The sequence below is a fragment of the Cydia fagiglandana genome, chromosome 16 (genome assembly GCF_963556715.1).
Source record: "Cydia fagiglandana chromosome 16, ilCydFagi1.1, whole genome shotgun sequence".
Lineage (NCBI taxonomy): Eukaryota > Metazoa > Arthropoda > Insecta > Lepidoptera > Tortricidae > Cydia > Cydia fagiglandana.
Window position 1 is genome coordinate 6630444 of NC_085947.1, and position 13029 is coordinate 6643472.

General features: G+C 39.8%; 1 protein-coding gene across 1 annotated transcript; it reads left to right on the forward strand.

Annotated features, from left to right (window-relative positions):
• Window positions 1-8896: 8896 nt before the first annotated feature.
• On the forward strand, window positions 8897-12194 carry LOC134672208 (protein suex-1-like). Its single transcript, XM_063530108.1, has 2 exons — window positions 8897-9036; window positions 11868-12194. The coding sequence occupies exons 1-2, from the start codon at window positions 9028-9030 to the stop codon at window positions 12192-12194; spliced, it is 336 nt and encodes a 111-aa protein (XP_063386178.1). The 5' UTR covers window positions 8897-9027.
• The last annotated feature ends 835 nt before the right edge of the window (window positions 12195-13029 follow it).

Sequence of the window (13029 nt, forward strand, 5' to 3'; positions counted from 1 at the left end):
ACCATTTCTAGTTCTATACCTTGCATCTTTATGGGTTTCATCTCTTTTATTCTTCTATTAGTGTATAACACTAGCTTTGTTTTCGACGGATTGAGATCCAGTCCTCTCTCTATACACGTATCATTATATCTCTTACGACCTTAAAACCCGTCCCTCTCACTAGTAACACTCCGTCGTCAGAGTAAGCCTGCATGTACATACCCCCCTGTTGAACTCTTTCACCATTGAGTCTAGTAGTAGGCACCACACCAGGGGGGACAGACACCACCCTTGTGGGAACGAACCCTCTTTTTGGACTAATTGTTTAATCTCTAATCTCAGCTGGAAGGCTACTTTCGACTTCGAGCTTTGACAATAATGTACTCAAATATATCTTGTGATGATAAATCAAGTAACTGTTTACGTCAAAATGCCGTAAACTGTTTTTAGTCACATTTATTAGATTACCTTTTCATGCTTGGCATATAAATCATATAATACAATGAGTCCAATCGACACTCCAATGAAGTGACAACTTTTTGGGTTTTTTATTGTTTGCTTATTTCTATATACTTATTATTAGATGACAAGCACCAGTTTATAACCACGTTTTATTGGTTATTTAAATATCTTTCATTTGATATTTATTTTATTTATTTATTTATTTCCACACTTACAACTATCTTTACAGGTGCTAAACCTAAGACAATAGTGCAACTATTAACATATATAATTATATATCTATCTAACATATGTATATCTCTAATTGATGTTATGTCGCATATAACATAATATGAACAATGTGGACTTAGTGAATTCAGTCAGAGAACACCAAAACAAATCAATGTTCTCGGCGACTAGGTTAAGGGTCCGCACCGCGCGCGTCAGCGGCGCCTTCCCGAGCAGGTTGGTGCGCCCGCGCCGCTCGGCCAGCAGCCGCGGCCGGAGCCGCCGCCACACGTACCTGTCGGGCACGTACAGGCTCACACAGCTCAACACAACACTGTTGTAGGCTTTCCCCCGCAGCAATCGGAACAAGTATGTCGCCAGCCACAGCTCTCTGCGCACCTGCAACTCGTTGTATCCCACCATGCCCAGGACAAACAACGTGGGATACATAAGAGGGTAAAAAGGATATACTCCATATTGTCGTAAATACAGAAAACGAATAAATTTATTTTGTATACGTTCGATCATTAACTGGTATTTCGCCTCATGCGGAGCCCAGATTACTGCATTACATTCGAGATTGCTGCGGACGAGAGCATTATATAAAGCCGCAACTGCTCCAATGTTCGTAAAGCTGTGAGACCGACGCAGTACAAAACCAAGCATCCTGTAAGCTTTTTTACAAATATTTTTAATATGATCCCGAAATCTCAAATCAGATGTAAATTTTAAACCTAAATCTTTAACCTCTGTCACTTTTTTTAAATTTTCGGCTTGGATATAGTAGTCGTGATAGATAGGGGTGTGCGCACGAGAAAAAGTAATAGTCACGCACTTGGATGAGTTAAAATATAACTTGTTACTTTCACTCCATAAAACGACCCTGTCTATATCGCTCTGGAATTTGACGCAATCTGCAGCACTATTTATGGGTAAAAATAACTTTAAATCATCCGCAAACAGTAAGCATCCTGCATGTCTGATAATCTGGGGCAAGTCATTTACCATTATAATAAATTCTAAAGGACCAAGGTTGCTTCCTTGACTTACTCCAGACCTCACAACATAAGGATCCGACCTGTGTCCGGCGTACTCCACATACTGCCGCCTGTCAGTCATGTAACTCGCAAAGAATTTCAATAAGTGAGGAGTCAAGCCTACGCCAGCCAACTTTCTTAGCAGGATGTCATTATCGACGACGTCGAACGCTTTTTTAAAATCAAAATAGGCGGCGTCAACCTGGCCCCCACTGTCCACCACTGGCATAATCTGGGACACGTAGCTGAGCAAGTTAGTAGTTGTACTACAACCCGGCCGAAACCCGTGTTGCGCGTCCGAAAGCTGGCTCTGTATCTGTTTATAAATCATATTTTGTAGCGCTGACTCAAAAGCTTTTGCGGGCGTGGACAACACTGCAACCGGCCTATATCCATCAACCCCCGTGCCACCTCCCCCTTTAGGAACCGGGACTACACGAGTTGTTTTCCATAACTCTGGGAACACTTCATCGCGCAAACAAGTGTTATAAATATGTAGAAGCGGTTGACTTAACACAAACCGGCAGTCTCTAAATAAAAAAGCCGGGATGCCATCAGGTCCGGCCGAGCGCTTTGGTTTAAGGTTCTTCAGAGCTCTCATCACATCAGCCAAATGCAGCATTTCAAAGTGTATTCGCAAGGAGCTTGACACGCATTCTGCCTCCGCGACGGCTGCGTTCACGTCCAGCTCCGCTGGAACGGTGCTATACACAGATTGAAAGAACTCTGCAAATTCTTTAGCACACTCGTTCTCGTGGAGAGCCATTCCGTCCTTAAAAATCTTCTGAGTGCTACCATGCGTGGTCTTAGACTTCACATAGTTCCAAAAAGCCCTTGGGTCCTCCTTCAGATGAGCTTGGACCCGTTCCTGATATTGTACGTAAGCCATTTTAATCAAATATTTTACCCGTGCCCTACACTTTGCAAACGCGTTATAAGTTTCAGAGGATTTTTCAACTTTATATTTTTTATGAAGGGCCGCTTTAGACTTTATTTCACGAATAACATCAGCGCTATACCAATCAGGATAAGTGTATCTAAAAGAACAAGGCCTTTGCGTTTTTTTAGGCACATATTCGGTTATAACGCTGTTGATAATTTCGTAAAAATAACACATACATTCTTCTACAGTATTAAAATTATATAGCGGAGTCCAGTCAATGGACGATAGTGACGCGTATAACTGCGGATAGTCTGCCTTAGCAAAGTTCCACCTGTGTTGCGCCTGACCGTCGGCATCAGCGTCGGAGCGGCTCGCGCCCCCGCGCCCCCGCGCCCCGCCCCGCGGCACCGACACCGACACCTCAAGCGGCGGATGGTATGCGTCAACCGGCACCAGCACCTCCGACGCTGCGCGTACGGTAACATTCTCCCCCAATGATGTTAAAACAAGGTCTAAATGTCTATTGTTACAATTTTCTATTTTGTTTCTCTGACTGAATCCACAATAAGTCTGAAAAAATTCAAAATAATCGCTAACATAGGTAGTACAAGAATGTAAGTTGAAATCTCCTACCACCACTACTCGGCTATGCGAAACACATAATTGTTCTATAATCCTAAATAAAAACAAATAATCGCATTCTTTACTATTGGGCGGTATGTAAACAACGCAACACAAAAACAACAACTTATCCCGCTTGTACACATTCGCACAGACGAGTTCGAACACCTTATCGCTCACGGTGACGTCACCCGGCAACTGCACGCTCCTTAGCCCGATGCGCGGTGGGGCCACGAGAAACACGCCGCCTTGTTTTCGTCCATCTGTGCGGTCACATCTGACAATGTTATAGCCCCGCGGTATTATTTCAGCATCGGTAATAGACTGATTGCATCCTGATTCTGTAATTGCAAACAAATCTGCACTTGAGGACGCCAATCCTAAATAAAAAATTTCCAACTTTGTTCTCATCATCAATATCATTCGTTTAAAAATGTTAGGTGGTTTTTGATATACAGCATTCTCAGTCGCGCCCGCACCTCCAAGTAACCGAGCGCGCGCGTTTCGCTGCGCCGCGCCCGCGGTATAATCATCGTAGTTTACTTATTTATTATAGGATTCACATAATTCAAGAAGTAACGTGTAGCTTAATCATCTATCTAAATTATTTATATAACATATTTTTTATCTAAGTGGCCGTTGTCATTGTGTTTTTTGGGTTACAAAAAAAAGACCAATGTTATGTTTTCAGATTTTTGTAAAAAAAAAAATAATTAATTGAATTACACTTTTAGTTACATGGCATGTTTTATTCTACATTTCATCAGCTTTCACAGGACACCTTATTTTTGAAAATCTGATAATAACTTGCCGAGTAATTATCTAAAATTTGAAACCCGGGACCGCCATCTTTGTGACGTCACAGTTAACCCCCCCACAGTCTTAGAAAGTGACAAGTCCTTATTTCGTACTCAGTACACTCTACCGAACACAACCATACCACTTGTCAGTAGTATACTGTCCAGTCACATCGATTAGTGTTGGAGGCCCCCTGGCCGCTGTACTAAGTATAGTCATTGACTGGGATGTAGAAATTCAAATAAAAGGATTGCCAACAGGATATGGGGTACAGCATTTTTAGCCACAGGGCTCTTTTGTATTTTGTTGTTAATGTTTTTGTTAGGTTTTGATAAAAGGAACTAGCAGGATAAGCTAATAATAAGAGAACCACGGAAGTTTGGTTATACTTTTAGGTGGATTAGTGGTTAAATCTACACTGTATTCCTTATATCAGCCTTCGATCTTATTTTGTTTCAGATTTATTCACAATAACGTATTTATTCACAATAAAGTTAAAAAGCCAAGGTAATGTTAAACTTCTATTTTAGCTAAACTAAGCATGCGAGTGAAACTAAATAAATTCAGAATTGAGGAGGATATTAGAATGGGGTTTATAATGCATATTTTTAAAGACCTTCATGTCCTTAAGCTTAGATGAATAAAAAAAAAATATTTTCTTTTGTCACTTCTCGCGGAGACACAACTACCAAAAAATTATGTGAAAAGCCACAATTGTCAACTACGTAGTTATACATTTAAAACATTTTCAAATTTATTATCACCTTTAAAAATGAACGTAGGTATATTTACTATAGTGTAGTGGTAAATGAGTAGGAGCCCGTCTAAGGTAGTAGTCACACCACGAGAGGAAGGGAAGGATGAAGAATAGAAAATCGAGAGAACTCGGTGCACCCGCACCTATACTTACAGCGTGGCTACTTTATACGAGATACAAAAGCATACATGGGTATGCTCTCGGGCAGCAACGTTTGATGAACTTAGTGGAACAGCAAAAAAAAGGTGATAACGTTTTAAACTGTTTTGTAAGACATTTCTTTTTTCTTAAAGATAATATCCAACTAAATAACTTGAGTACACAACTGCCCCAATATTAATGAAATTTGATGGGTTCCGGATTGCGGTACGTATAGTATATCAATATCAAGATCTGCAAGCACGTTTTTTGTGTCTGCGAGCCTGACCGTGAGTGACCGCCATGGTGTTTGGGAAGTCACGTGACGTTTAACGGTACGCTGTTATTTATCACATTATGTTTATTGGCTACAAATATAATGACCACCAAAAAATACTTTGGTACCCTAAATAAAAAAATCATGCTTACCAAAAAAAATTACTGAACACCAAAAAAATAAGGCCTAAAATTACAAATGTACCACCATTTTAATTACGACTGCACTTCAAATTGTATTCGAATACCAAATATATTGAATGATCACCAAAAATCATTAATGATCACCAAATCTTGAAGACCAAATAAATGCGATATTTTCACCTAAATAAACCACTATGATACCAAAAAATTTATACATATTACCAAATAAAGTAAAATGATGCCAAAATTACTAGCTCCTCCCGCTCAACCCCCGTACCCCGCACCGCATAACTTAGGTAGGCATACTGAAATGCTACTAGAAAAGTATGTTAGGTTAGGTTTGTACTGCTATCAGTTAAGTGGGCTAGGTTAACACTGCGACCCTTACAGAAACGAATTGCTACTAGAAAAGTGGGTTAGGTTAGGTTTGAACTGCGACCCTTACAGAAAAGAAATGCTACTAGAAAAGTGGGTTAGGTTAGGTTTGAACTGCGACCCTTACAGAAACGAAATGCTACTAGAAAAGTGGGTTAGGTTAGGTTTGAACTGTGACCCTTACAGAAACGAAATGCTACTAGAAAAGTGGGTTAGGTTAGGTTTGAACTCCGACCCACACAGAAACGAAATTCTACTAGAAAAGTGGGTTAGGTTAGGTTTGAACTGCGACCCTTCCAGATAAGAAATGCTACTAGAAAAGTGGGTTAGGTTAGGTTTGAACTGCGAACCTTACAGAAACGAAATGTTACTAGAAAAGTGGGTTAGGTTAGGTTTGAACTGCGAACCTTACAGAAACGAAATGTTACTAGAAAAGTGGGTTAGGTTAGGTTTGAACTGCAACCCATACAGAAACGAAATGCTACTAGAAAATTTTGCTTTGTTTTAATAGGATAGCAAGATATAAAAATTTGGTTATAATTTTACATTAAAATGGAGTTCTAATTTTGGGGGTCATTTACTATTTTTGGGTATACAATGATTATTTTGGTGTCATTTTATTTAATAGGATAGCACGATGTAAAAATTTGGTTATCAATTGACATTAAATTGGGGTTTGAAATTTGATAATTATTTACAATTTTTGGGTTAATAATGATTAATTTGGTGTCATTTCCTTTAATAGGATAGTAAAATGTATTAAAATTGGTAATCATTTCACATTAAAATGGTGTTATCATTTTGGTGATCATTCATTATTTTAGGGTGGTAAAGTAGATTTTTTTGGTATTAAATTTTATTAAATCTGGTGATCAGTTAAATAGCAGCCATGTTTATTTCGACCTGTTGCCGGTTAAGACACAGCTAAATTATAATCAGTATTTTGACTTTACTAAGCACTTTGCACCGACTAAGCGTAGAGGTTTTCCTTCTGTTACATGACATGACACTCTTTCGATAAAACAACAATTTTTTACTTCTTGATATCGTTTAACAGTGACACTAAAATAGTACTCCCATTTTAGTGTCACATTATAGTGACAGATGACAAATTTATTTATTTAAACTTTATTGCACAAAATATATAAAACAATGTAAAAATGGCGGACTTAATGCCAAATGGCATTCTCTACCAGTCAACCATAGGGCCAAACAGAGATATCTACAAATTTATACTTACTTACTCCGTTGGCTCAGCGACCCAAAATGAGACTTGGCCTCCGACACAAGACAGCGCCACTTTTCTCGGTCCTGTGCATCCTCTCGCCAATTGTGGACTCGAAGTTCGCGCAGGTCCGCCTCCACCGTGTCGCACCAGCAATATCTGGGGCGTCCGATAGGACGTCTTCCTGCTGGACGGTCAAGGTATGCTCTTCTCACGTTCCGATCTTCATCCATTCTCTCAAGCTGGCCCAACCAACGGAGTCTGTGAGCTTTACTCTCCCATGATGTTAGGTTCAGTCACTAGGTCTTCGATCTCACGGTTCCCAAGGACTGATCAGCCTCCGTCCGGTCTTTGTTTTGGGTCCAGTATCTTACGGAGTATCTTCCTCTCGGTCACTAGCAGCATGTTTTCTTCCTTGAGTGTCAGTGTCCACGCTTCGCATCCGTGGGCGAATCGCGGGCTTGTAGATTCGAATTTTGGCGCGTCTACTTAGAAGCTTGGACACTAACACCTTATGAAGGGTTGCACTGCATCGCAAGGTATTCTGGATCCTGATCTTGATATCCTCGTCACGATTGTTGGTGTCTGTAACGGTGCAGCCTAAGCATTTAAATTTTGACACTCCTTTGAACTTTATATCTCCTACATTTAGATTTTGGGGTGGAGCGCGGGTATTTTTATAGCGTCGCATGTGGAGATGCTCGGTCTTTCCGTGTGATATACTCAGGCCGACCTTTTTAGCCTCTGTTGCCAGAACACTGACGCTTCGCCGCACTTCGTCTACAGAGGCTCCAAGCATAGCCAGATCATCCGCGTAGCCGATTACCTTATGACTCCCATTTAGCTCTATTCCCCCTTCCAGTGACTAAACTTTTTGTAGGATGTACTCCATAACCAAATTAAAGAGCATGGGTGACAGTGCATCGCCCTGTTTCAGCCCCGTAATCACCGCAAATTCTTCCGTTAGTTCTCCGTCGACTTGGACCAACATTTTGCTTTCCTTCGTAGTGACTTCAATCATGCTTACCAGTTTTTGGAGAATTCTGAAGTATCTTAAGATATTAAAAAGTCTGTTCTGGTCAATACTGTCATACGCTTTGGAAGAATCCACGAACACCGAGTGAATACTCTGGGCATACTCCCACCTTTTCTCCATCAACTGCTTTAGAAGAAAAATTTGGTCAACAGTGCTACGATTTCGTCGAAAGCCGCATTGGTAGTCTCCTACGATTTTTTCCGCGTACTGTTCCAATCTCCTGAGTAGCACGTATGACATAATTTTGTATGCAGTCGGCAGCAAGGCAATTCCGCGGTAGTTCGTGCACTTCCTCTTAGACCCTTTTTTATGGATGGGACATAAGACTCCTATATCCATTGCCCTGGTTGCTGTTCACCATCCCAGATTTCACGCAGGAGTACATGCAATTGGCTTTGTACCGCGCTTCCACCATATTTCCATACTTCTGATGGAAGGCCATCCACCCCTGGAGCCTTATTGTTTTTTAAAGACATCACTGCCGTACGAATCTCTTCAAATGTAAGAGGTTCTACTTCTTCCTCGTTACAAATTTATAGTCTAGCTAAATCTTCAATGGGTAAAATTAATAGTCTCGGCTTTCATAATTTAAATGTGAGAATTCTGTCATATTAATACCATATCGCGCGTTTATGGATCAAGTTTAAGAGAAAGTCAACGTGATGACATATCAGGAGATTAATATTGAGAGAAGATAAGAATGGTGATTACCTACTCCACTGGTTCTTAAAATTATGTTGATGATGATCCTGAAAATATTGTAGGTACATACAGTTGCAAAAGTCCATATCCACTTTATCATCTCGTGGAGCTCGCTGTACATTAAAATGTATTTTAAAAAGCAGAATTTACTAATTGAGTACATTTATTAAAAGTAGTTTGCCAACACTGGCACATTTAGGAAAAGTACGAGGGTATTATTTATGGCAATCCTTGTATGTAGTTGAGAATGTTGACATACTGGTTGTTATTTTGATTGCGAAGATGGCGAATCTACGGTGCGTATGAGACGCTCTGAGTCACTTCATCTCTGGATATATAAGACCTGCTCCACTGACCACGCCACACTTGTCATCTGTTGAGGACACCATGAACTCGGTAAGTGCCAAGGATTTCAGAACTAATTATTAATATTGTTACAATAATTAGAAAAGTGAATTTTGTGGACTAATCGTGATTTTGTAAGGATTTTACGAAGGGATTATTTATTTCGCAATTAGAAAAGTATCGTAGTGCCGATGACGATTTCATTCTAGCGCATTTTTAGTGTTCGGTGCAAAACTTTGTTCACGGAACACTTATTGGATCACTTCGGCCTTGCAAATCAGTTAAAAGCGTTTTTCTCAGAGATCGTTTGACGTAGAATGTAGATACCTAAAATTTGGACAGTTATAGTAATTACCACCACTAATATTGTAAACTAGACGGGCCCGCAGCTCCGCTGCGTAAATGAAATAAAGAGTTCGTCTTATGTTTAGTTATACCGACATTATTTAATTATGTATTCAACCCTGCCATAGTTTAAAACTGTGATAGGGATTTCTTATTTGTAGCCGTTATTTGGATAACTCAATTCGCAAATTTGTCAAAAAATTATGTGATTTGATAAGAGGCAAGATTGTATTTTTTCATCTACACGTATTTATTTAAAACTTGTTTCAAGATAAAATTATTATTTGTTCTTATAAGCCTAGTTGCAAAAACGTTCATTAGATTAATTTTCGCCTTAAGACGAATATGGACGACAACCGCCCTTAAATCGCCTTTTCAATTTTTCATACAAATAGGTAGTCTAGTCCTCTCGGTCTTGCGATAGCTCTCGCCAGTCGCCATGGCCGAGGTTGAGCAGGTCTTGAGCAACTACGTCGTTTCAGCGGTACCTAGGACGTTCACTCGGGCGTCTCCCATTTTGTTGTCCCATCAAGTACCTGCGCTCTCTTCACGGCACGATCCTCTCCCATTCTCTCTAAGTGTTCGAGCCACCACTGAATTTAGCCGCTTTTGTCTCTCAATATTTCGCCACTATATCGGACCACATCCTTATTTCTATGGCAACAAAATTATATTACGATATTTGGCTGACTGCTGACTGTATATTTGCTTATTTTTATCAGGTCGCTCAATAATATCTGAACATGCACTTTAATCTACCTACATAACTTACTATCAACTTTGTAGTTTTGGCCCATCTCAGCATTCTTAGCCCGTTCCCCGGACGAATGGCAATGTTTGCCGAAGCCGTGAAAGTCAATCTGAATAATATAACTCAAAAATAAATTTAAAACAACAAAATACAAATTGATAACAATAATATAGTAATTACTTTGATTCATAAGAATGATAAGTCATATATGACATAAATCACTCGTATGGGCTCTATAGACTAAGGTTGAGGTTGACAGCACTTTTTATTTTACTTCGTGTAAAAAAACTCAGAAATACCTGTATACCAACATGACAAACATAATTTAGGTTACTTTAACTTACGGATAATTTGGTCTAGGCTGTAGCACCGCCAAACGAAAACAACCGAGAGTTGCCGAAAATGGGCGAATATCGTAAAATCAAGATTGTTATGAAAATTTCTTTTTATCATCATCATCATCTCAGCCATAAGACGTCCACTGCTGAACATAGGCCTCCCCCTTGGACCTCCATTCGTACCGGTTGGAAGCCACCCGCATCCAGCGTCTTCCGGCGGCTTTAACAAGGTCGTCCGTCCATCTTGTGGTGGACGTCCTACGCTGCGTTTGCTAGTCCGTGGTCTCCACTCGAGCACTTTTCGACCCCATCGACCATCTTCTCTGCGCGCAATGTGGCCTGCCCATTGCCACTTCAGCTTGCTAATCCGGTGAGCTATATCGGTGACTTTAGTTCGTCTACGGATCTCCTCATTTCTGATTCGATCACGCAGAGAAACTCCGAGCATAGCCCTCTCCATAGCTCGTTGAGCGACTTTGAATTTTGAGATGAGGCCGATAGTGAAAGACCACGTTTCGGAGCCGTAAGTCATCGCTGGTAACACACATTGATTAAAGACTTTCGTCTTGAGGCACTGAGGTATGTCGGACGAAAAGACATTACGTAGTTTCCCGAACGCTGCCCAACCGAGTTGGATTCGGCGGTTGACCTCCTTCTCGAAGTTGGACCTACCTAATTGGACTACTTGTCCTATGTACGAGTCAACAACTTCGAGTACCGAGTTCCCAACAGAGACTGGGATGGGCACAATTTACTTATTGTAAATTAAATACGCATAGAAAGCGATAGTTTTTATATTCTAGTTTTATTCCCATATGTAGATAATAGATTTAAACAGCTTTTTCTTATCATATGTGCGTTTTCTTCGAGATACGTGTCAAAAACTTTTTTAGAAATTTGTAAGGCGCCATCTCTCATCTTCGCTCGTTTTTTATCCCGTTCTGGTTTTTCAATTTTATATATATATGATGATGATGATAAGTCAAAACTGCTTGTTTCTTATTTTAGGGGAAAATTTAGGGTGTTGAGAGGGGTATGGTGATTTTTTTAAAATAATTATTGAATTATTTTCGTCAAGGAAACTAATCTAAAGAAATCCTAACACGGGTAAGGTGTTAACAGAGTGTTTGATATATCATATGACAAAGCCATTTTGGCCACTATATGGCTATACATATATTAAAAGGTAAAATTAAAAGGTAAAGCTAGGTAATATTGAAATAATAAAAGTGGAAATGTCTAGTCAGGCTTTAAATTTGTAGTCAGAATTTTAAAATGTTGAATTTAAACCATAGCAAACATGTTGACGATTTCTGGACTAATACCTATCTTGGGTAAAATGAAAATCCCTTCAAATTTCGTATCTACATTACAAATTGTAAATATTACGAGTATATATTATTTTATTAACATTTCGGATATGACTTAACAATGTGTTTCCTTTACAGATACTCTGCTTTGCTCTCGCGATCTGCGCCAGCATGGCGCTTACATCGGCTTACCCCGTCGCCGAACCAGCCGAGGACATCTCCTATATAAGCCTGCAAGAAACAGCTCCCATCCAAGCAGCGGCCGATGAGGAAACCCTACAGCCAGAACAATCACGCTATAAGCGCCACGGCTGGGGTGGCGGTTGGGGGCATAGGGGTTATGGGCACGGCGGCTGGGGCCGCGGATGGGGGTACGGCGGCGGTTGGGGGCGTAGAGGCGGATGGGGCTACGGGGGATATGGGGGCGGGTACGGCGGAGGGTGGGGAGGTGGTTGGTACGGCTAATAAAGCTGGACTAAAACCTCTTAACTGAAATAGGTACTCAATAAGGTTTAGTCACGTAGATATAAAGTTATGTGTGTAAAATGTGAATGTAGTGATACTTAACCGATATTTCGCGTGTGCAGCCCAACAATCGGTATTGGAAATGCTCACATCACTATAAGACTGACAGATGAGCATCGCCGCAATGGCGGCGTCGTCGTAGTGGAGTTTCCCAAGTTATGTCTGTTTTATTGTATTGTATTAAATCCTATATTGTATTAAAATATTTGATGGTGTTTGAGTTTAACAGTAGTGAAAAAAAAAAGATACCAACAAACGCGAACATCTGTAATTGTAGTAACTGTACCTTTTTCAAGGAAATAAATGAATTATGATTTATGAAAGTCGTGTTTAAGAAAACTGTGATGTGAAAATTAATAAAAAATATGTAAGAAGGCTATGTTAATTTATATTTTACCCTTTATTCTCTTGATAACAAGATCATCGTGTATTGTTATTATACCTGTTACCATTTGATTTACAACTATACGATCTTATGTACATTATTTAGGTACACCTCTCAGGCAGAATAATACATGGACCCTAAGATATGAGTATAAAAAAACTTTATATACTGTTTACTTTCAAAATAAAATGGAACATACATTCTTGGACAAATTTAGAGGACAGCAAAAAAAAAATATTGATTACTAATTTTGAAATTATTTGAGATGCTGTAATTAATTAATTAAACTTTTTTGCGTTCCTCTAAATTTGTCCCTGTGTATATTATCATCAAACGTCACGTCGTTTTCACCTTGTAGCTAAAACGCAGACGGGTATTTAACAAAAAAAT